This window comes from Thamnophis elegans, chromosome 12 (genome assembly GCF_009769535.1).
Source record: "Thamnophis elegans isolate rThaEle1 chromosome 12, rThaEle1.pri, whole genome shotgun sequence".
NCBI lineage: Eukaryota > Metazoa > Chordata > Lepidosauria > Squamata > Colubridae > Thamnophis > Thamnophis elegans.
This window is the reverse complement of record NC_045552.1, coordinates 16,955,194-16,976,365: the sequence shown is the minus strand read 5'-3', so window position 1 is coordinate 16,976,365 and position 21,172 is coordinate 16,955,194. Positions and strand designations below refer to the sequence as shown.

The 21,172-nt window shown below is 42.6% G+C and overlaps 1 protein-coding gene across 1 annotated transcript in view; it reads left to right on the top strand.

Annotated features, from left to right (window-relative positions):
* Window positions 1-18,146, top strand: part of LOC116515934 (digestive cysteine proteinase 2-like) — a 63,819-nt gene extending 45,673 nt beyond the window's left edge. Inside the window, exons 6-11 of the mRNA XM_032228260.1 lie at window positions 8,316-8,511; window positions 10,347-10,540; window positions 12,051-12,142; window positions 13,978-14,139; window positions 16,349-16,538; window positions 17,604-18,146. Coding sequence (XP_032084151.1) covers window positions 8,316-8,511; window positions 10,347-10,540; window positions 12,051-12,142; window positions 13,978-14,139; window positions 16,349-16,538; window positions 17,604-17,791 — 1,022 coding nt within the window. The 3' untranslated portion in view covers window positions 17,792-18,146. The remainder of the gene's footprint in view (window positions 1-8,315; window positions 8,512-10,346; window positions 10,541-12,050; window positions 12,143-13,977; window positions 14,140-16,348; window positions 16,539-17,603) is intronic.
* Window positions 18,147-21,172: the final 3,026 nt, after the last annotated feature.

The window sequence follows — 21,172 nt, the reverse complement described above, 5'->3', positions numbered from 1 at the left end:
AGGTTTTGCCGGAGACCAAGACTTGGTCATACTTTTTAAAGAAGTCTGGGTCAGAGCAAAGACAGAACACATTCAAATGTGCAAAGGTCTGTTACTAGAGCCTTATGATAAAAGTAACACTAACCTACATGGCATTGGTTTCCTTGTTTGGTTTACGTTGAAAAACTAACTGAAGGAGAGGTTTGGTTCACACGTGATGCCAAGCTATAATATATAATATTATATCTGTGCATTTATGTGAGATTTGAGACAAGCTCTTGTGGTTTCTCCTGTCTGACTTTACGCCCACTAATGGCTTAGTCAACTATGTTTGAAGTCTTCAAGCAGAAGCTTGATAGTCATCTCCGTAAAATCCTATAATGGATCCTGCATTGCACAGGGGATTAGACTAGATGATCTCTGAGACAATTCTGATTCTATAATTCCATCATGCAAACCCATCTAACCTGGCATAAGGTAGCCTGGCTTGCTATTATTGTTATTATTATTATTTTATTGTGACTGCCAGGATATAGGAGCCATGTGAAATATTAAATACAGGTAGTCCTCGACTTACCACCATAATTGCGCTCAAGATTTCTGTTGCTAAGTGAGAAGGCTGTTATGTGGATTTTGCTCCCTTTTACGAACTTTCTTGCCGCCGTTAAATGAATCCCTGTAATTGTTAATTTAGTCATGTGGTTGTTAAGCGAATCTGTCTTCCCCATTGACTTTGGTTGTTCGAAAGTGATCACATGACTCTGGGACACTGCGTCTGTCATAAATGTAAGTCAGTTGCCAAGTGTCTGAATTTTGATCACATCATCATGAGGATGCGGCCAGGTTCATAAGTGTGAAACATGTTCATAAGACACTTCTCTTCAGTGCTGTTGTAACTTTGGATGGCCACTAAATGAACTGTTGTAAGTGCACAGTAGAACTAACAAAGAGTACTTCTGCAGGTATTGCTCAGTTTTTGGAAATGCTTTTTGTTTTTAAGACTAGAGAGTCCCTCTACAGGAGGGGTGTCAAACTCAAGGCTGAAATCTGGAAACACCAAAGGACCTGCCCATGGTGTCTCTGCTGGCCGTTTTCGGTCTCCACGGCCACCTGCAGCACTCAGCCGGCCAAACCACCACCACCCTGACCTTCTGAGGTCAAACACAACCCTGGTGTGGCCCTCAATGAAATAGAGTTTGACACCCCTGCTCTAGAGGGTCCTTGACTCTCACATAAGTATGCAGTGGCTTGACAAGGTCAGATGAGGTAAAATGTAGGGGCACTTCCAATCCAACCTGTTGTCTCAACCAACCTGAGATGATGATGATGATATTTCTACATGGCCTATATCAGCGATGGCGAACCTTTTCAGCACCAAGTGCCCCAACCAGAAGGTGTGCTGGAGCTCCGGAAACCCAAAGACCAGCTGACCGGTGCCTGCATGCCTATTCTTTGGCTGTTTTTCAGGCAGTTTTCTGGGGCCGTTTTCCAGCTGTTTTCAGGCCATTTTCTGGGGGCGTTTTCCAACTGTTTTCGGGCCATTTTCAGGCCATTTCCTGGGCCATTTCCAGCCATTTGGGGGCCAAAAACAGCCTGAAAACGGCCCAGAAAATGTCCTGAAAACAGCCCAGAAAACAGCCAAAAATGCCCCCCAAAACAGCCTGTTTTTTGGCTATTTTCAGGTCCTTTTTTGGCGCTCCAGCACCCGTGAAGAGCAGCTGGTGACAGCACGCATGCCCATAGGGAGAGTTCTGCATGCCACCTCTGGCACGCATGCCCTAGGTTCTCCATCACGGGCCTATATAGCCGTGTTTCTCAACCTTGGGAATGCTAAGAAGTGTGGACCTCAGCTTCCGTGTCCTGGTTGAAGAATTCTGGGAGTTGAAGTCCACACATCTTCAAGCAGCCAAGATTGAGAAACACTGACCTATAGCAAACTCCTTTTGATCCTCAAAAGCATAAGCAGTGGGCATTTCTCTCCCCCCCCCCCCCAGCTTTGTTGGGCTTAATTATTTGGTCCGTTTCTGAGGTGGCTAGGCTGCTGTACCTCCAATAGCTCAAACTTCTCTTTCATCTGCTTGTTTATTTGTTCCTTTATTCGTCCCTGACATTTCTGTGCCACTCCACTCCGAAGCAGCTGTGAACAGCCTAGATCAAAAATAAGGACTTGGGACTTCCTGGGGGCGTGGCCTGTTGCCGAGGAGGGCTCCACCGAGCTCCTCAGAGATCTGGTCTGTATATCTAAATAAGATCATAGATAGCACCCCTTTTTGGCTAAGAAAGGGGCAGGGAGTAGCTCTGTAGGCTAGGGTCTATTCGTAAGCCACAGCCTTTTTCTTTTTTTGGCTGTGGATAGAGATTAGATCCAGCCGGAGCGGAGCTTTTATCTCCAGCCAGTTCTTCTCAGCTGCCTTTTTTTTTTTTGGCAGCCCCAGACAGGCTAGCCCCCCCCAGGACAAAACAAAGTTTTTTTCAAGCTAGAATTGATACGGGCGGGTCCCACTCCTGTGAGATTTATGTTTTTATTACTATCTTAAATACCAGCTCCATTTGTCTTAGAGACTTCTTTGTCTAAATGGACTTCAAAATGGCGATTTCTCTCCGTGGATGATTGATAGTGGATATACTTAGCCGGTTTTACCTTCCTGCAGACCGCTCCTTAACAAAATAAACTCTTCTTCTTTGGAAACAGAGGGGAGCAAAGCGCTGCTTACTTGTTTATTTATTATGGCACCCAGGTCAAAGAAGCGCCTTGCTACAAATGTGTCTAAAGAATTTAAAGAATTCTTACTGGAACCACAGCCTTTGTCTCCTATGCCTTCTACTGGAGAATTTTTAACACAGGAATATTTCTTTAAAATGTTTAATGATTTTAAACAAGAAATTAAGGAATTTGTATTGGAACTATATGATGATTTAAAGTCTAAAGTTAATCAATTGAAGGCGAATACGTTTGCAGCCGTGTCTGCCCTGTCAGATTATTCTGCTGAAATAGAGAACAAATTGGAAAGTTTGGAGAAGGCTAATTTTAATTTGACTACCAATATTCAAATTTTACAACAAAAAATTAGAGACACTGAACAACAGCTTATGATGATAAATTTTAATAGGAAGGCATTTGCAATAAGAGTCAGAGGATTCCGTGAAAAGGAGCAAGAGAATCTGAAACAGACCTTTGCTGAAGCTTTCAGCCATGCGGTGGGAAGTCCGGGACTTAATTTTGATTGGCAGATTCGGAAAATCTATCGCCAGAACTCATTGATAGCGGAACAGCGACAGCTCCCGAGGGACATAATTATACATTTCTCTACAAAAGAATCTAGAAACGCGATTGTGCAAAAGTTTCATAACAACAGTCTCCGAGTTGATGACCAGGACCTGATTGTCTTCAAAGATATACCTTTCCAGATGTTGAAAGCAAGAAGGGACTACACCTTTTTAACTAAAGAGCTTAGGAGTCAACAGATTCGATACAGATGGGAGGCCCCTGCCGGCATCACGGTTACATTTGAGAATCAAAGATTTCGTCTTAACTCTGTTTCGGAGGCTCAAGATTTCTACTGTAGGACTTTGAAGGCGGGACTTCCTGACTCACTTGGAAGAGAGGAGAGACAAGCGGAAGGAGAAGGCAAGCGGCAGGCCATGTGGCTGCAAGATGGAGGGGGTAGCCTTTCCTCCCTCGGAGAAGCAGAAAAACGGAGATCGAGAATTTAGACATTTCAAAATATTCGCCAAAGTTAAGGACTGAATGGGGGTTTGAGACCTCTCTCCGGTAGAAAAAGCGGACTAATTCTTATTAGAAGGGAAAGCTGGGTGAAACTACTTTGAGCTAGATTTTAAATTAACGTTAGCATAAATTTGATAGTGGTAAACATTAGACAAGCAAGGGATGAGGGTAAAATATATGTGGAATGATTTACGTTGTTTAAAGCTTATTAGAACAGAAAGCCGGTTGGGATTATCTTAAGATAGGTGTAAAAAGAATGCGGAATGATTTATGTTGTTTAAACTTTGTTAGAAGGGACTATTTTAAAACAGAAGGTTAACTGACTCTTGCTGAAAGTATTATTTGAATATGTGGAATGATCCATGCTATTTAACTTTTATTAGAAGGGAAAGTTGGTTGAAATTGTTTTGAGTTAGATTTTAAACAAATGTTAGCATAAATTTGATAGTGGTAAATATCAGACAAGTAAGGGATGAGGGTAAAATGCATGTGGAATGAACTACGTTATTTAAATCCTATTAGAAGAGAAAGTCGGTTGGAATTATCTTAAGATAGAAGTTGATTTCTGTGAAAAGTAATATTTGATCTACGCTGCTTAACTTTACTAAGAAGGGGAAGCTTGGCTAGATTATTTTGAATTACTGTTTGAAAAGGAGGTTAAGAAAGATCATTTACGCTGTTTAAATTTTACTAGAAGGGAAAGCTTGATTACTCTTCTGCAAAGTAATTTGAATATGTGGCATGAACCACGTTGCTTAAATTTTATCGGAAGGGATCATAAGGTTTAGGAAGAGGAACGGGAGAGTCTACAGAAGGTTGGGGTAAATAGCAAAGAAGTAAGAGACGAGAATAAAATATAGATAGAATGATTTATACTATTTAAGCATAGATAAAGATGGGGGGCTGAGATCAACACAAAGAGTGGTTTCTCTTTTTTTCTTTTTTTTTCTTTTCTCTTTTCTTTTCTCTCTTCTTTTTTTCTGTTTTTCTTTCTTTTGACATATTACTTTTATTTTTTAATCCATATGTATACAAGATATTTTACATTTATGATATTTTAGACAGAAGGTAGTGCCAGGTGTGGGCCCTGGGAAGTCGGGAGGATGGGGATGGGGATTTGGGGGGGGGGGTGTTAACATAGTCTTAATAAGAACAAGAATGTATTTATATACGGTGGTTCTTTTTTTTCTTTTATTTTTTTTTTCCCTTGGTTTATTTTACTTTTATCAGATCAAACAACACTCGAATAAAGGCATACACCAAGGAGGGAGGTAGAGGGAAAGAAGAGGGAGGAGTAAGGAAGGAGTAAGGGGAATGTAAGGAGGGTGTGTGGGGAGTAAGGGGAGAAGGAAGGCTTGAGGGGAAAGGGAAGTAGGAGGGGAGTGTTAGAGGGAGAAAGGAAAGTTGGAGGGGGTAGATGGGGTGTATGGAGGATGGAAGGGTTAGGTGGGGTTGTGAATGATGAGTTGTGTTTCCTTTTTTTGTTCGTTTTATCTCCTTTTTTTTTCTTTTCTTATAGTAAATACCCTGTATATAAGTGATTGCAAATGGAATGTGAAAAATGAATAAAATATATTTTAAACAAAAATAAGGACTTGAGAACAAGAGAACAAAGAGAGAACAATGTCAATCATATTGACGGAACCCAAGGGGGGCAGGTCCCGAATTTAAAATTTCCCCCAAATATTCTGCCCCACTTCTCTGCGGAAATACTTTCATCGGAGAAATGGTGATTCATATAAATGGGGGTCAGGCTATTTTATTGGGGGGATGCCATTGTTTGGAATGTCCAGCTATGGGGGTCTCTAAAGATGGGGCATCTTAGGGCTCATCCCTTGACCAGCTGACATCCCTCTGGAATGGACTTTTTTCTATTTTATATAATTGAATGATAGGAATGAGTTGTATGTCTTAGGGGAAGCCAGATTGGCTTAATGAGTGCAGTATTCACTTAATGACTGCAGTGATTTGCTTAACAATAGGGATTCTGATCGCAATTGAGGTCGTAAGTTGAAGACTGTCTCTACACCGGAAAAAAAAGGAACAGCATCGCCATCACAGCAAGCAGCTGACAGTTTTCTGAACTGGGATAACACAGTTTTCTTTTTTCTTTGATCTTGCAAACCTCAACAATTATATTGGTTTCCAATTGCCATTTTTTCACCTCCACCGGCTCCCGTTCCTAGCAGTGCCAGCCAAAACTGGCTTCAGCCACCCAAATGAAAAAGCAGATTGGAGAATGCCCTGCAAATGACCTTTTATTTTCTTGCAGAGAAAGGGACTCCAACATTTCATCTAAAAATGTTGGATCAGTGGGAGCTAAAACTCTCAGTTGTGGTTGTAGTGTAGATGCTGTAAATGACACCGCCTGCCTTTATTCAGCTTTTCCTCCTCCTCCTCCTCCTCCTCCTCCTCCTCCTCCTCCTCCTCCTCCTCCTCCTCCTCCTCCTCCACTACTACTACTACTACTACTACTACTACTACTACTACTCCCCTTCCCCTTCCCGTTCTTGTTGTTCTTGTTCTTGTTGTTCTTCTTCTTCATCTTCTTCTTCTTCTCCTCCTCCTCCTCCCCTTCCCCTTCTCCTTCCCCTTCCTGTTCTCATTGTTTTTATTGTTATTGTTGTTGTTGTTGTTGTTGTTCTTCTTCTTCTTCTTCTTCTTCTTCTTCTTCTTCTTCTTCTTCTTCTTCTACTACTACTACTACTACTACTACTACTACTACCCTTCCCCTTCCCGTTCTTGTTGTTCTTGTTGTTCTTCTTCTTCATCTTCTTCTTCTCCTCCTCCTCCTCCCCTTCCCCTTCTCCTTCCCCTTCCTGTTCTCATTGTTTTTATTGTTATTGTTGTTGTTGTTGTTGTTGTTCTTCTTCTTCTTCTTCTTCTTCTTCTTCTTCTTCTTCTACTACTACTACTACTACTACTACTACTACTACTACTACCCTTCCCCTTCCCGTTCTTGTTGTTCTTGTTGTTCTTCTTCTTCATCTTCTTCTTCTCCTCCTCCTCCTCCCCTTCCCCTTCTCCTTCCCCTTCCTGTTCTCATTGTTTTTATTGTTATTGTTGTTGTTGTTGTTGTTCTTCTTCTTCTTCTTCTTCTTCTTCTTCTTCTATTACTACTACTACTACTACCCTTCCCCTTCCCGTTCTTGTTCTTGTTCTTGTTCTTCTTCTTCTTCTCCTCCTCCTTCTCCTCCTCCCCTTCCCCTTCTCCTTCCCCTTCCTGTTCTCATTGTTTTTATTGTTATTGTTGTTGTTGTTGTTGTTCTTCTTCTTCTTCTTCTTCTTCTTCTTCTTCTTCTTCTTCTTCTACTACTACTACTACTACTACTACTACTACTACCCTTCCCCTTCCCGTTCTTGTTGTTCTTGTTGTTCTTCTTCTTCATCTTCTTCTTCTCCTCCTCCTCCTCCCCTTCCCCTTCTCCTTCCCCTTCCTGTTCTCATTGTTTTTATTGTTATTGTTGTTGTTGTTGTTCTTCTTCTTCTTCTTCTTCTTCTTCTTCTTCTTCTTCTTCTACTACTACTACTACTACTACTACTACCCTTCCCCTTCCCGTTCTTGTTCTTGTTCTTGTTCTTCTTCTTCTTCTCCTCCTCCTTCTCCTCCTCCCCTTCCCCTTCTCCTTCCCCTTCCTGTTCTCATTGTTTTTATTGTTATTGTTGTTGTTGTTGTTGTTGTTCTTCTTCTTCTTCTTCTTCTTCTTCTTCTTCTACTACTACTACTACTACTACTACTACTACTACTACCCTTCCCCTTCCCGTTCTTGTTGTTCTTGTTGTTCTTCTTCTTCATCTTCTTCTTCTCCTCCTCCTCCTCCCCTTCCCCTTCTCCTTCCCCTTCCTGTTCTCATTGTTTTTATTGTTATTGTTGTTGTTGTTGTTGTTGTTGTTGTTGTTGTTCTTCTTCTTCTTCTTCTTCTTCTTCTTCTTCTTCTTCTTCTTCTTCTATTACTACTACTACTACTACTACTACCCTTCCCCTTCCCGTTCTTGTTCTTGTTCTTCTTCTTCTTCTCCTCCTCCTTCTCCTCCTCCCCTTCCCCTTCTCCTTCCCCTTCCTGTTCTCATTGTTTTTATTGTTATTGTTGTTGTTGTTCTTCTTCTTCTTCTTCTTCTTCTTCTTCTTCTTCTTCTTCTTCTTCTTCTTCTTCTTCCATTCCAGCCTAACAGGGATATTGTATGATGTTAATTTGGACAGATTTTATGGCTTGTATTACAGTCTCCACCCTCTCCACAGGCCGCTTGCTTAAGGCACTTGAATTTATATGATCTTTTAATGACTTTCTGGCCTGTGGATATTTGCCCTTCCCTTCTCTGTGTTCCTATTGTGTTTGGCAACTTAGATCATGTAAGCTAGGAATGATTTATTCCTGCAAAAGAGAGCAATGTGGCTTAAAGCTGCATGTTATCCTCATTATTTAATTTTTATCCCACTTTTTTTACAGGAAACTCAAGACAGTGAATACACCTGTCGTAAAGCTAGCCCTTGGAATTCTTCAGATTCCCTGGTTTTAGAATATTTCTTTGGATTTGTGAACTGGGCTACTGCATTGGGGTGCTCCATGGGTATTGTGACATCCACATGTGTGTTGTTCTTCCTCCCTAGAAACTAAACTGTGTGATGAGCTGCCAGGAGATTCCACAGAGCACCACATCATGGCCAACCCCATGGCTGACTTTGTTGGTGGGCAGGAGGATCGCGCCCACAGTCTGTTCCACCATTACAGAAAACGCTTTGGAAAGAGCTATGACACTGAGCAGGAGATGGAGCATCGGAAGCACACCTTCACCCACAACATGAGGTGCAAAGCCTCAAGAGGAGATTCAGAGGGTGGGAGGGAGGCCAGTAAAAGGACAGGAGAGTCAGACTCTCCTGCCCCCGACAATCTGGGTCCTCATTTTACCCACCTCCGAAGGATGGAAGGCTGAGTCAACCTTGAGCTGGTCAGGATCGAACTGCTGGTGGTAGGCAGAGCTAGCTTGCAATAGCAATAGCACTTAACCTTATATACCACTTCATAGTGCTTTACATAGCAATAGCACTTAGCCTTAAATACCACTTCACAGTGTTTTTACAGCCCTCTCTAAGCGGTTTACAGAGTCAACATATTGCCCCAACAATTTGGGTCCTCATTTTATCAACCTTGGAAGGATGGAAGGCTGAGTCAACCTTAAGCCTGGTGGGATTTGAACTGCCAAATTGCAGGCAGTCGGCAGAAGCAGCCGGCAGTACTGCACTCTAACCACTGTGCCAGAGGAGAAAAGAAGTAGTTTAATGAAAAGAAGGACTAGGGATGTCATGATCGCAATGTTTCAATATTTGAAGGGCTGCCACAAAGAAGAGGAAAGTCAACCTATTCTCCAAAGCACCGGAAGGCAGGAGAAGCAGCAGCGGGTGGAAATTAACGAAGGAGAAAACCAGCCTAGAACTAAGGAAGTATTTCCTGGCAGTTAGAACAATTGATCAGTGGAACAACTTGCCTCCAGAGGTTGTGAATTCTCCAACACTGGAGGCTTTTAAGAAAAGATTGGACAACCATTTGTCCTAAATGATACAGAGTTTCCTGCCTGAGCAGGGGGTTGGACTAGAAGACCTCCAAGGTCCCTTCCAACTCTGTTATTCTGTACTCTGATGAAAAACATTTGCAGGGATCTTGGCTATATCAGGTGAGCAGTAAATGTGCTCACTATTGGGGGAAAGGCTTGAAAGATACATTCTGCAAATAGTTGGCTGCACTCTTTTCACTATTCCTTAATATTCCGTCTTCAACTCTGCCGTGCCATTTTAACACAAGTCCAAAGGTTTTCACTGTCCTTTATATGAAGCCATGGGTGGCAAGGTGAAAGCTGCTTCTCCCATCGTACCAGCCAAGTTTTGAGTTTGTGCTTCACTGGAGGCATTAGCATGTAAACCATTCTGATGTTATCCTTTAGTATCGATGATGAAGTTAGTTTACATCTGAGATTAAAATGCATAATCAAGAACATTATAAAACAACACTTGTCAAAACAAACAGCAATCAAACAGAGCCTAGAACTGGTGCCAAAAATTTCTCATAAGATACCAAAAGTGAAGATTTGAAAAACTCATCCAGAAGTTAAGACTGGATAGTTGAGAGTCCGAAAATTGTGGGGTGGAGATTAATTCTGCATTCCACTGCCAAGAGTTCAGTTCTCACCAGCTCAAGGTTGACTCGGCCTTTCATCCTTCTGAAGTTGGTAAAATGAGGACTCAGATTGTTGGGGGCAATAGGCTGACTCTGTAAACCGCTTAGAGAGGGCTGTAAAGCACTGTGAAGTGGTATATAAGTCTAAGTGCTATTGCTATTTGCTTTCTAGTCCCTAAGGGTTCTAGGAGAAGCCAGACACCATGTCCACCATTTTGTGAAGGTAACAAGCCGAACGTGTGGGCCATATCTTCAATTTCAATTGTTTCTTCTTCATCAGGAAGGTAAAGAAAGAAAGAAATAATTTGCATAAGAAAGAAAAGAGAGAATGCCTTTTTTTAGTGGGTGTCCATTACCTGCTGACTCTCTCTGGCCACCTTGATCTTAAGACAGAGGGACCTATAAGGATCAGAAAGTTAGATGATGTACCGTACCTGGCTCAGCTCTTGCTTTAACTCCTCCTTTCCCAGGTTCGTCCATTCCAAGAATCGAGCCAATCTTCCCTTTAAGCTGGCCCTGAATCACTTGGCTGATCTCACCCTAGAAGAAATGGCTGTGATGAGGGGGAAACTCAAGAGCACAACACCCAACAAGGGGCTGCCTTTCCCTGAGGAGATTTACACAGGCCTCATCTTGCCAGAAATTTTGGACTGGCGACTCTATGGTATGTATTGCTGGTTTGGGAACAATGGGGTTAGTAAAAGATGAGTCAACTCACGTCAATGTCTTTGTGACGGTCATTAAGCAGCACAGATGAGTCTTCCAGGCCTTGGCATAGGATTTTGGTGGAACGATCATGGATGGATGGTTTTGTTTAGCTTGTCTGAACCCTTAGCTCTGTTTATTACTTTTCTATCTTCACCCAGACATTGCATCTTCTAATCTAGAATCATCCAATCATTCCTGTTCTTCCCCGGGCAATGAGGTTCTGCTTGGGCAGCCAGTTAACTCCACATTTAGGAATCTCTTTCAGATCACGTTTATTATCAGGCATCCTTAATAACAAAACTTACAGCTCAGTGTTAAGATTCTTCTGACTTTCCATGATCTGTCCCATCATGTAGTGTAAAAAGATGATGATTTTATCCCCATGCTGAGTGGAGATGTAGAATGTTACTATTCCGGTTCACAAAAGGCAATTAAACAGCCTGGCTATAAACTTCGCAGGTGGGCAAGATGCCCCGGTGGCCAATCATAAACAGAGATGTGATCACATGTCATGGAACTACATTTCCCATAATGCAGTCTCTGCCTACATTTCCCATGAGTTAGTTTCTTAAAGGAGACAGTTCTTAATTCCTATACTAGCTATATACTGCTGGGGCAGCACAATTCCTGTACTGAGTAATGAGAACAGGCTTCATATGACCAGTGATAGTAGAGGAATACTAGAAGATTTTGAAAATCATTAATGGAGAAATAGCCTTAGTCCTCACCTGATGTGACAAAGAGTGGATCTAGGTACAAATGCTAAATGGCATAGATAGAAAATGGAAAAGACAAACATTAAAAACTCTCTTCTTTCGGGGTAGATTAATGAAAGTTAAACATTGTTCTAGATATCCTTTGGATTTTTACTATTGCAAAAGAAAAAAAAGGATGGGATTTGGGTCTTGTTTGGCAACATTTGAAGCATGGTGGGTTTCAAATTTTTTTAGAACCTCTTCTGTAGGTGTGGCCTGCTTTGTGGGAGTGGCTTGCCAGCCATGTGACTGGGTGGGAATGGCTTGCCAACCATGTGACTGGGTGGGTGTGGCCAACTTGTAAAATGTGGTGAAACTCACTTAACAACGCTCTTGCTTAGCAACCAAAATGTTGGCTCAGAAACTCTGGCATTTGAAGCACGCAAGTCTTAAAGCTGTCAAGTTACAAGATCCTCGCACCCCTCACCCTTTAGGAAAAAAAAACCAGGGATGTTCAAACTTGACAGATTTAAGACTTGTGGACTTCAACTCCCAGAATTCCTCCTCTCGCTCTTCATCTTGATGATGTTCGGATGGGCAGCAGGAGGGAGCTGGAACCAGTTCTCAATGGCACTGTAGATTTGTGGAACCTCTTCTATAGAAGAGGTTAGAACTGGCAGGAACCCACTCCTGATTTGAAGGTAAATAGCACAACAGTGTGGGGGGGATGGCAAGGGAAGCGGGCAAAACATTTCTCTTTGCTCTTTCCAGGGGCAGTGACGCCTGTCAAAGATCAGGCCGTGTGCGGCTCCTGCTGGAGTTTTTCTACCACAGGATCCCTCGAAGGAGCTCTCTTCCTTAAGGTAGGAACTGTTTCCTTCCTGGGAATTTGGAAGATGTTGGTTAGGAGTGTGCAAAACACTTCAAAAGACCCTGTTGCAAAATACGTCCCCGTTAATTGTCTGGAAGGGAAAATTGAGATCTTGAACATGCAACGGAATGTTTCAAAGTTTTGCCTCTCCAATGCTTTGCACATGCGTACATGTGATCCACTTTTGCGACCTTCTGACAAGCAAAGTCAATGGGGAAGCCAGATTCACTTAACAACCGTGTTGCTAAAGTAACGACAGTGATTCACTTAACAACTGTGGCAAGAAAGGTGGTAAAACGGGGTAAAACTCACTTAGCAACATACATTTTGGCCTCAATCGTGGCCATAAGTTGCGGACAACCTGTACAGCCAATAAATCTACCAAGAATGAAATATATTTCTATTCCATTGGGGTTTTTTGCACAAAAGACATCGTAAGACAATGCAGAGCTCTGGGCTCAGTTGGGAAAGCTGTCACATTGGTGTTCTAACTACTTGTTCCAAAGTATTTCTTCAAAATGGATGCACTGCGCAGCCCAAGTATATAACATTTTAGAAACAATTTCTAAGGAGCCTTAGAAAACCGATCAATGTCCTGGTGATTTCTCAATAAAGCTTTTGGCACTGCTTTTAAAAAAAAAACACAAACTCACATACACTAAGTAATATTCAAAAGTTGCTATTCAAAAGTTGCTCCAGCTATACTCTTCTAAATTATACCATTGAGGGTTTTTTTTCCTTTCCTTTTTTAAAAGAAAGCAGCAGCTCTAACAATGAAACGGAACAAAACCAGAGAGATTAAAACTATTCCTACAGAGAAAACGAATTCCTGAGCTGATCCCATACTTGGCCAAGGCTAGGGGGAAAAAAACAACAGCCCCCTAATTTGTGGGGGTGACAGACCTTAGAATGGTGCATCTGATATTTATAATATTTTAATCGGGTTTTACCCTTATTTTGCCATTTATATTCCACAAAACTTTGTGCTGTTCAGGATTCCGAAAGATGAGACAAGAGGAAACCCTCCTTAATGGAAAAATTGTTGTTTTGCAAAACACAGAAATACAACTAGAGCACAATGGAGCCCAAAATTTCTGTAGCTAAGCAAGACCGTTGTTAAGTGAGTTTGGCCCCATTTTGCAACCTTTCTTGCCACGGTTGTTAAGTGGATCACTGCAGTTGTTAGTAACGCAGTTGTTAAGTGAATCTGTCTTCCCCTTTGACTTTGCTTGTCAGAAGGTCGCAAAAGGGGATCACGTGACCCCTGGGACACTGCAACCGACCGTCGTAAATATGAGTCAGTTGCCAAGTGCCTGAATTCATATGACCCTGGGGATGCTGCCATGGTCCTAAGTGTGAAAACCAGTCATGTCGATTTTTTTGAGTGCCATCGTAAGTTCAAATGGTCACTAAATGAATTGCTGTAAGCTGAGGACTACCTGGGCTGTAAAAAAAGGATGAGGCTGCTTTCTGTAAAAAAAGAAATACTGCGTACACCAGGGATTGGAGGACCGCAGCTCTGGAGCCGCATGTGGTTCTTTCATCCTTCTGATGCGGCTCCGTGTCGCTCAAAATATGTGACACAACCGCCAATGTGCAACACTCACCGGCACGCGATTTCTTGAGCTTTTCGACCCCTGGTAGGTTTTGTGGCTCCCGGTGGGAAACAGATCCAAGTGGCTCTTTGAGTGTTAAAAGTTGCCGACCCCTCACGCACCCTTCCCTGTGATTTTTCTGCTGCAGTTAAGAACCTCAGTTGGTAGCTTTGCTCCCTTGCCAGGAAATGCAACCAAGCCTGAACAAAGTATGCTTTATTTTGCTCCCCAGACAGGCCATCTCATCTCGCTGTCTCAACAAATTCTCATCGACTGCTCCTGGGGCTTTGGGAACTACGCCTGCGACGGTGGTGAGGAGTGGCAGGCATTTGAATGGATCCTGAAACATGGCGGCATCGCCACCACCGAGTCATATGGGCCCTACAAAGGACAAGTGAGTGACGGAGACCCGTCTGTTAGAGCGACATCAGAAGACCTCTACTTATGATAGAAAAGATCGGTGTAGCTTAAGAATTGCTCTGAAAGAGATTCTGGTTGCAACTAGTTGTTTCCAGCTGAGAATAGAATGGGAGGGGAGGGGCAATTGGACTAGACTGGACTAGACTGGACTAGACTGGACTAGACTGGATGTAAGCATTCCAAATACCATGTAAAATTAAATCAGAGTCGAAGCCAAAACTATGCTTAAAGTTCCAATTTAATAAAGCAGGCATGTTGGCATAGTGCTATGGGATTCCGACTCTGGAAGTTACATCAGAATCCCACCCAGTTAAAAGTTCGTGATCTTGCCCCCACACCCACAGTCCATCACATGGTCCAATCTTCTTCCACGCTGGCGTCTAGGCCTAACTGCTTCTGGTCAGGTGTTCAGGTTTGGAAGACAAAAGATGACTTTGAGCTTCTAGGAAGGAATTTCTTATTTTGAAAACAACATATTCTACCCTTTGCTAAATCCCCCCTTTAATAAGAGTGTGGCAGGCCAAAGATTCTTAAAGGAACCGCTGCAGGCCTGACACTGGAGAGGTAGGGTGGGGTGGGGTGGGATGGGAGGGGAGGGGAGGGGAGAGAAGAGAAGAGAAGAGAAGATAGCATAGCATAGCATAGCATAGCAGTAGAGTAGAATAGAGTAGAATAGAATAGAATAGAATAGAATAGAACAGAATAGAATAGAATAGAATAGAATAGAATATAGAAAAAGACTAGATTAGACTAGACTACATGGGTGGGGTGGGGTGGGATGAAATGGGATGGCTAAGTGACAGTGTACATTCAACAATAGTGATAGATCATTAGCATAGTCATTGTGAAAATACATTCATCATAAAACATTAGATACAACACTTAGTGATGCTCATGGATACTAAATAAGCAATTAACATAAATCACACTAGGATACTAAGTAAACACTATAAATCATAAGATACTAGCCACAAAGTTATAGTCATAAGAAGATAAGGAGATGGGAAATCGGGAAGATGAGAATAATGATAGTAATACTGCCTTTCTAGCTAGTTTGACATTGTTGTGAGAATTAGTTGTTTAGTAGATGGTCCTCAACTTATAACCAGTTGCATGCTGACTGTTCTAAGTGATGGACCCACAAAAAAGGGATTTATAACCCAGATTTGAAATTCTGACATCCAGGCACCATTTCATGCTGTCACCTGATTGCATTTAATTCTCACATGCATATATCCTCTTATGTATCTGTGTATGCATAGATACGCACGGATTTAATTTTTCCGTATCACTTTTGTCAATGCAACTTTATGCATTTATTTACAACTTAGTCCCCAGCTTAAATCCATAACTGAGCCCAACATTTCTGTTGCTAAGTAAATGAGACAACTGTTACTTGAGTTTTGCTCCATTTTACAACTTTTCTTGCCCCAGTTGTTAAGGGAGTCACAGCCGCTGTAAAGGTAGTAACAAAGCCGCTAACTGAATCTGCCTCCCCCACTGATTTTGCTGGTCACAAGGACACAAAAGCAGATCACATGACCCTTGGGACATGGCGGCAGTCATAAGTATGAACCAGTTGCCAAGTATCGGAATGTTGATCACATGATCATGGCGTTGCTCCAAAAGTCATAACTGTGAAAAACAGTCATAAGTCACTTTTCTCAGTACTGTTGTAACTTGGAATGGTCACTAAATGAACAGTTGTAATCTGAGGACCACTGTATTCCTATAGGGCAGGAGAGTCAAACTCAAGGCCCAGGGGCTGGATCTGGCCCACCGGGTGCTTGGATCTGTCCCACAGGGCTGTCCTGGAAACAGTGCAGGACTGGTCCGCGATGCCTCCGCCAGTGAAAACAGAGCTCCGGAGAGCACCAAGCGGCCCTCCCCAGCTCCATTTTCATTGGCAGAGTGTTGCAGGAAGCCGTCACAGCCAAAAACAGAGCTCGGGAGCCTGTTTTCGCTGGCAGAGCACTTGGGCCGCCACAGGCACCCCCGATACAAGTGACGTCAAGCTGGCCACGCCCGCCCTGGCCTCCCCCAAAGTCAAACACAACCCTGATGCATCCCTCAATGAAATCGAGTTTGACACCCCGGATCTAGTTCATTGCGAAGCCCTGTGTCAAGGGGATGGATGCTACAGCCAATGGAATCTTAATGATGAGGTGTTCTCTTCCTACCAGAATGGCTACTGCCACAGCAACGAGACTCACCTCGTGAGCAAGCTCTCAGGTTACGTCAATGTCACCTCTGGGAACACCACTGCTCTGAAGGCCGCCATTTACAAGCACGGACCTGTCTCGGTCAGCATTGATGCCTCCCACCGGACGTTCTCTTTCTATTCTAATGGGGTCTACTACGAGCCCAAATGCAGTAAGTTTCCGAGCCCCTGCCTGCTCCATGGGGTGTCCGTCCTGATCTCCACCATGTCTCTTTCCTTAAGCTTCTGAGCCAATTTTCTTCTGAGTTTTTTTAAATGTACTTCTATTATAGATGATAGCAGGTTTAGCAAGCCAAAAATGACATAATGACATAGTTGACTTAAATACATGGATGGAGCAAAAATAATGCTGTGTGGAAGTACTCATGGCTTACCACATGAATGTGGAACTGGTAAATCAAGATGCATTCTTGAAATTACATTCCAAGAATAGTTCATATTTAGCAGAAACTGGGCCCAAATTCTGCCCTTAGGAGAAATCTACTTGTGTCATATTTCAGCCAGATCCTTCCTTTTTCTACTGCTAAGTTGGCTTCCACTCTGAAGGAGGAAAACCTTCCTTCCTTCCTTCCTCCCTCCCTCCCTCTCTCCCTCCCCCTTTTTCTTTCCTTCCTCCTTTCTTCCCTCCATCCCCCTTTTTCTTTCCTCCTTCTTTCTTCCCTCTCTCCCCCTTTTTCTTTCCTTCCTTCCTTCCAAGATAATTTCAATGTAAAATTTCCCAATGTAAAAAATGCATTCATGATTGTTTATATAAAACTTTTAGAAGCATGTTGGTTTTGGGGGAAGGGGAGAGAGGGTATGTAGACATTTTGGGTGTGTTTGCAAATTTTCGATTGCAGAAAGAATGCTGATGGATGTTATTTGATGCCATTGGTTATAACACTGAGGTTTCCCGAATTCTCAATTGGTTAATTGTAATTCACATCCCTAAAAGATAATACTCTGAATCATGGCACAGCAATGAAGATAGAGAGAAGCAGAGAAATTGCATTGTTGATAACTGCGGTTGTGAAGCCTACAATCGGCATTTTCATAACTGCAGTAATAACCAGGTCCATTTAATCTCCACAAGTTCTGTAAATTCAGGATTTAAGAGTCCCAGCCTGGGTATTTTAGCCTCAATTATGCTGGTGCATTGTTTTGCCTAATCACACATATTAAAAAAAACATCATTTTGTTCTGGGTTGACTTTTCTTATTTCCATCTTTTTTTTTTAGAAAACAAGAGGGGTGAGCTAGATCATGCGGTCCTGGCTGTTGGTTATGGTGTCCTTCAAGGAGAGCTTTACTGGCTCATCAAGAACTCTTGGTCCACCTACTGGGGCAATGATGGTTACATCCTCATGTCCATGAAAGACAACAACTGCGGTGTCACTACTGATGCTGTTTTCCCAATTGTTGCTTAACGGGAACACGACTTGGCCAATTTCAAAGAAAAGGCAAATCCAGACCTTTCTTCCTTCTTTTACTCAAGCAGGGCCACGTTCTTCTCATCTCCTGGACTTCGTCTTAAATCATAGATCTGGAAGAAACTCAAGAGATACATGTCAATGAAATTTTCAGTCCGGAAATTCTCCGTTGCCTGGAAGTTGGGTCATGTCAACTGGACTACTTTCCCTTCTGGTTGTAACGTTTCACTGCTTATCCAAGTAGCTTTTTCAGTCTAAGCAAATTGGTTAGAGGGAATCCTCTAACCAACCAACTAACATAGATGTGCCTCCTCTAGACCAGGGGGTCTCCAACCTTGGGAACTTTAAGACTTGTAGACTTCAACTCCCAGTGTTGGGAGTTGAAGTCCACAGGTCTTAAAGTTACTAAGGTTGGAGACCCCTGCTCTACCCAACTTGCTCAGACTGAAGAAGCTATTTGGAAAAGCAACGGAACCTTTCAAACCCAAAAAGGAAAGAAGTCCAGTTGCTATGCCTCAATTTCCAGTCAAGAGGTAGATATTTTTTGGAACGACTTAGTTGCTACCCTTGATGAGGTTTTTTTGAGAACACAGGCCATTTTACAAGGGATGTTTTGCCTTGAAAAGCTGGGAAGGGGTGCCCCAAATAAATAAAATGGCCACACCCATCTTCCTTGGCAGCACCCAAATAAAATGTAAGCAGGATTTTAGCTCTCCCTCCCCCATAGTTTAGATATCTCCAAATCTTCCTAGAACTTTCTCCCAAAAATATGCAGAAGGAAAATTCATTCTATATTTATAGGCATGAATATACATTCCTCTAGTGATTCCAGATTGTTTCCTTAGCAGAGGTGTAGATAAGTAGTGGTGTAGATAATTGACTTCTTCCAGTCTAGCCTACATCCTTGGATGTTCTTTTGGTCTTCCATTCCAGTAATATCATTAACTAACTAACTAATTGGCTAACAGGTCTATTGTTGAAACCAATTACAGACAGAGAAATGCTGCCATTATTTTTTAGCCTATCAGTTTTTTATGGCATAGCCTAAAGTACCCGAACTGCATTTATTCCTCAAAGCTTTAACTGTGACCTGCAGAATTCTCTCAAAATTGCTGCTAAATTGTAGTTTTTAATAGAAGGGGAGGGAATAAAAATGTGGAAATAAGTTGTTACTGTAATTGAACTAATTTAATATAATTTTCATGACGTGTTTAAATAAAACCAAGTTTATATCCATGTAAACATTTAGTGTGGTTTCTAGCAAACAGCTCTTAAGTGTTACTGTCACTTGGAAGAACACTGCTATTTTAGGTTAAAACACACACACACACACACACACACACAAAACACCAAATTCCCCTTCATCGGCAGTCTTCAGAAACTTGCCGGGAAGAAAGGCACAGGTATCAACCAAATCCTATCATTTGGAGCAGATTCCCCGAAGACACAATTGTTGAAACTTGTTTTTGTTACTTGCAAAGATGTGCCCGACCCATCGAGGCCCCATGGACAACATTCCTGCAGGCCTTCCCCACCTCATGCCGACTGCTTCAGTGCCTCCATCTAGCCACCTCATTCTCTGTCGTCCCCTTCTTCTTTTGCCTCAATGGTTTCCAGCATGAGGCTCTTCTCCAGGGAGTCCACCCTTCTCATTAGGTGGCCAAAGTATTTGAGTTTCCTCTTCAGGATCTGGCTTTCTAACGAGCAGTCAGGGTTGATCTCCTCTAGGACAGACTGATTGGATCACCTTGCAGTCCAAGGGACTCACAGGAGTCTTCTCCAGCACCAGAGTTCAAAGATTTAGTTCATAGTTCAAATAGTTTCATTGTTGAAACTACCTATGTCCATATTCCAGGCCTTTTCTAATGGTGTAGCTGAATAGTAATCAAAGGATGATTAATTTATGATCAAAAGGTCAGGTTCAAAAAAAAAGGTGAGACATGGAAGTTGTGCAAGAAGATTTAATCATCTGTAACTTAAGCCAACCATGAACATGTCACCTTCATAGGAGCTATTGTGTTGTTGTTTTATCACCTTGGACGGATTAAAATATGAACATGAAAATGTACTGCAAAATGGAAACATTCTTGTACGTTTTGCTGTACTTTCAGGGCATGTAAAGCTTGGCATCCAGTTAGTCTGAGGATGTCAGCTCAAAGACCAAGAAAGAAAAGAGACACAAAGTTTCTTCTAAGCAGTTTCCTCACCTGTAGACAGAAATCTTTCCAGACTGAAGCAAACCACTTGCGCTATTAAATATATACTCTGAGAACTCCTGGGAAAGGCCTTCTTGGTTCTCTTTCTCCTGACCAATATTGTGGCCCACCAGTGGCCAGCAAAGCTGGCAGCAGATTCAGAATTCTGCTCATTTACATCCAGCAAAGTCTTTCAAGGGAGGATTTATAGTCACAGACCTTCTCTGGCTTGGAGAGCTGCCAGGCCGATATCTACAAAACCTGGCAAGGAATCTTGGAGAGTCATGAACCAATGAAGCAAACTAATTGTCTCCTGTAAACTACACTCACCTGTGGCCTTACTCCCAAGTCGGCCCCTGATCTTTAGCTCTTCCCTTTGCCTGGCATGCGCACACTGGGAACAGGCTCCAGCTGTTCATCTGTCTCACTGATGTCTGACTCCGAAGGCAGCTGTTAACTGGCATACGGCTCTGGCCCCCTCTCTGCCTCCGACACAGAGCCCTCATCAGAGCCTTCCCCAGACTCTAGGACTGGCCCATGTTCCTCCCCAACCTCCTCACTGTCCGCATCTGCTACCAGCTCTGCAGGCCGGTGGTGGGCCACAGCACTTAAGACATCTGGAAGCGGCTGAATTGTAGGAACTGCAATAGTGTCATCTATTTTGCAACCAAAAAGTCTACCAAGTTGTATTATTCTGGGCATTCTGGCTTCTCAGGGATTCTCATTGGGGTGGGGGATGAGGGCAGTGCTTTTCTTACTAGCTCTAGCATCTGAATCGCTTCGAGGAGGAAACTCCAGAGGTTGGATTGTCATAAACTGCATTGGGAACATTTTGCTTTGGCGTAAGTTGCTTTGGAAACAGCAGATCTCCAAAACTATCCTATATAATAATCTTCAGAGACACTCATTTAAAATAACAAAAGCCTGGTTCACACATCATTTGTTTACACCCTGGCTGCTTTTTTTAACGCAAACACTTCAGGCGCTTTCACAGCAATTTTAAAAATACAGGCTATATAGAACGTAAGTATGAAGTCAAGGCAATTATCCAAATCAGAAATTAAAACAAATATAATTAAGGTGATTTAAAAAAAAATTGGCAAAAGGAACACAGGCTGCCATTTGCCAAAACACCAAATGCCATCCATAGTCTGGGACTCACGCTGAAGGTCCTCTGATGCCT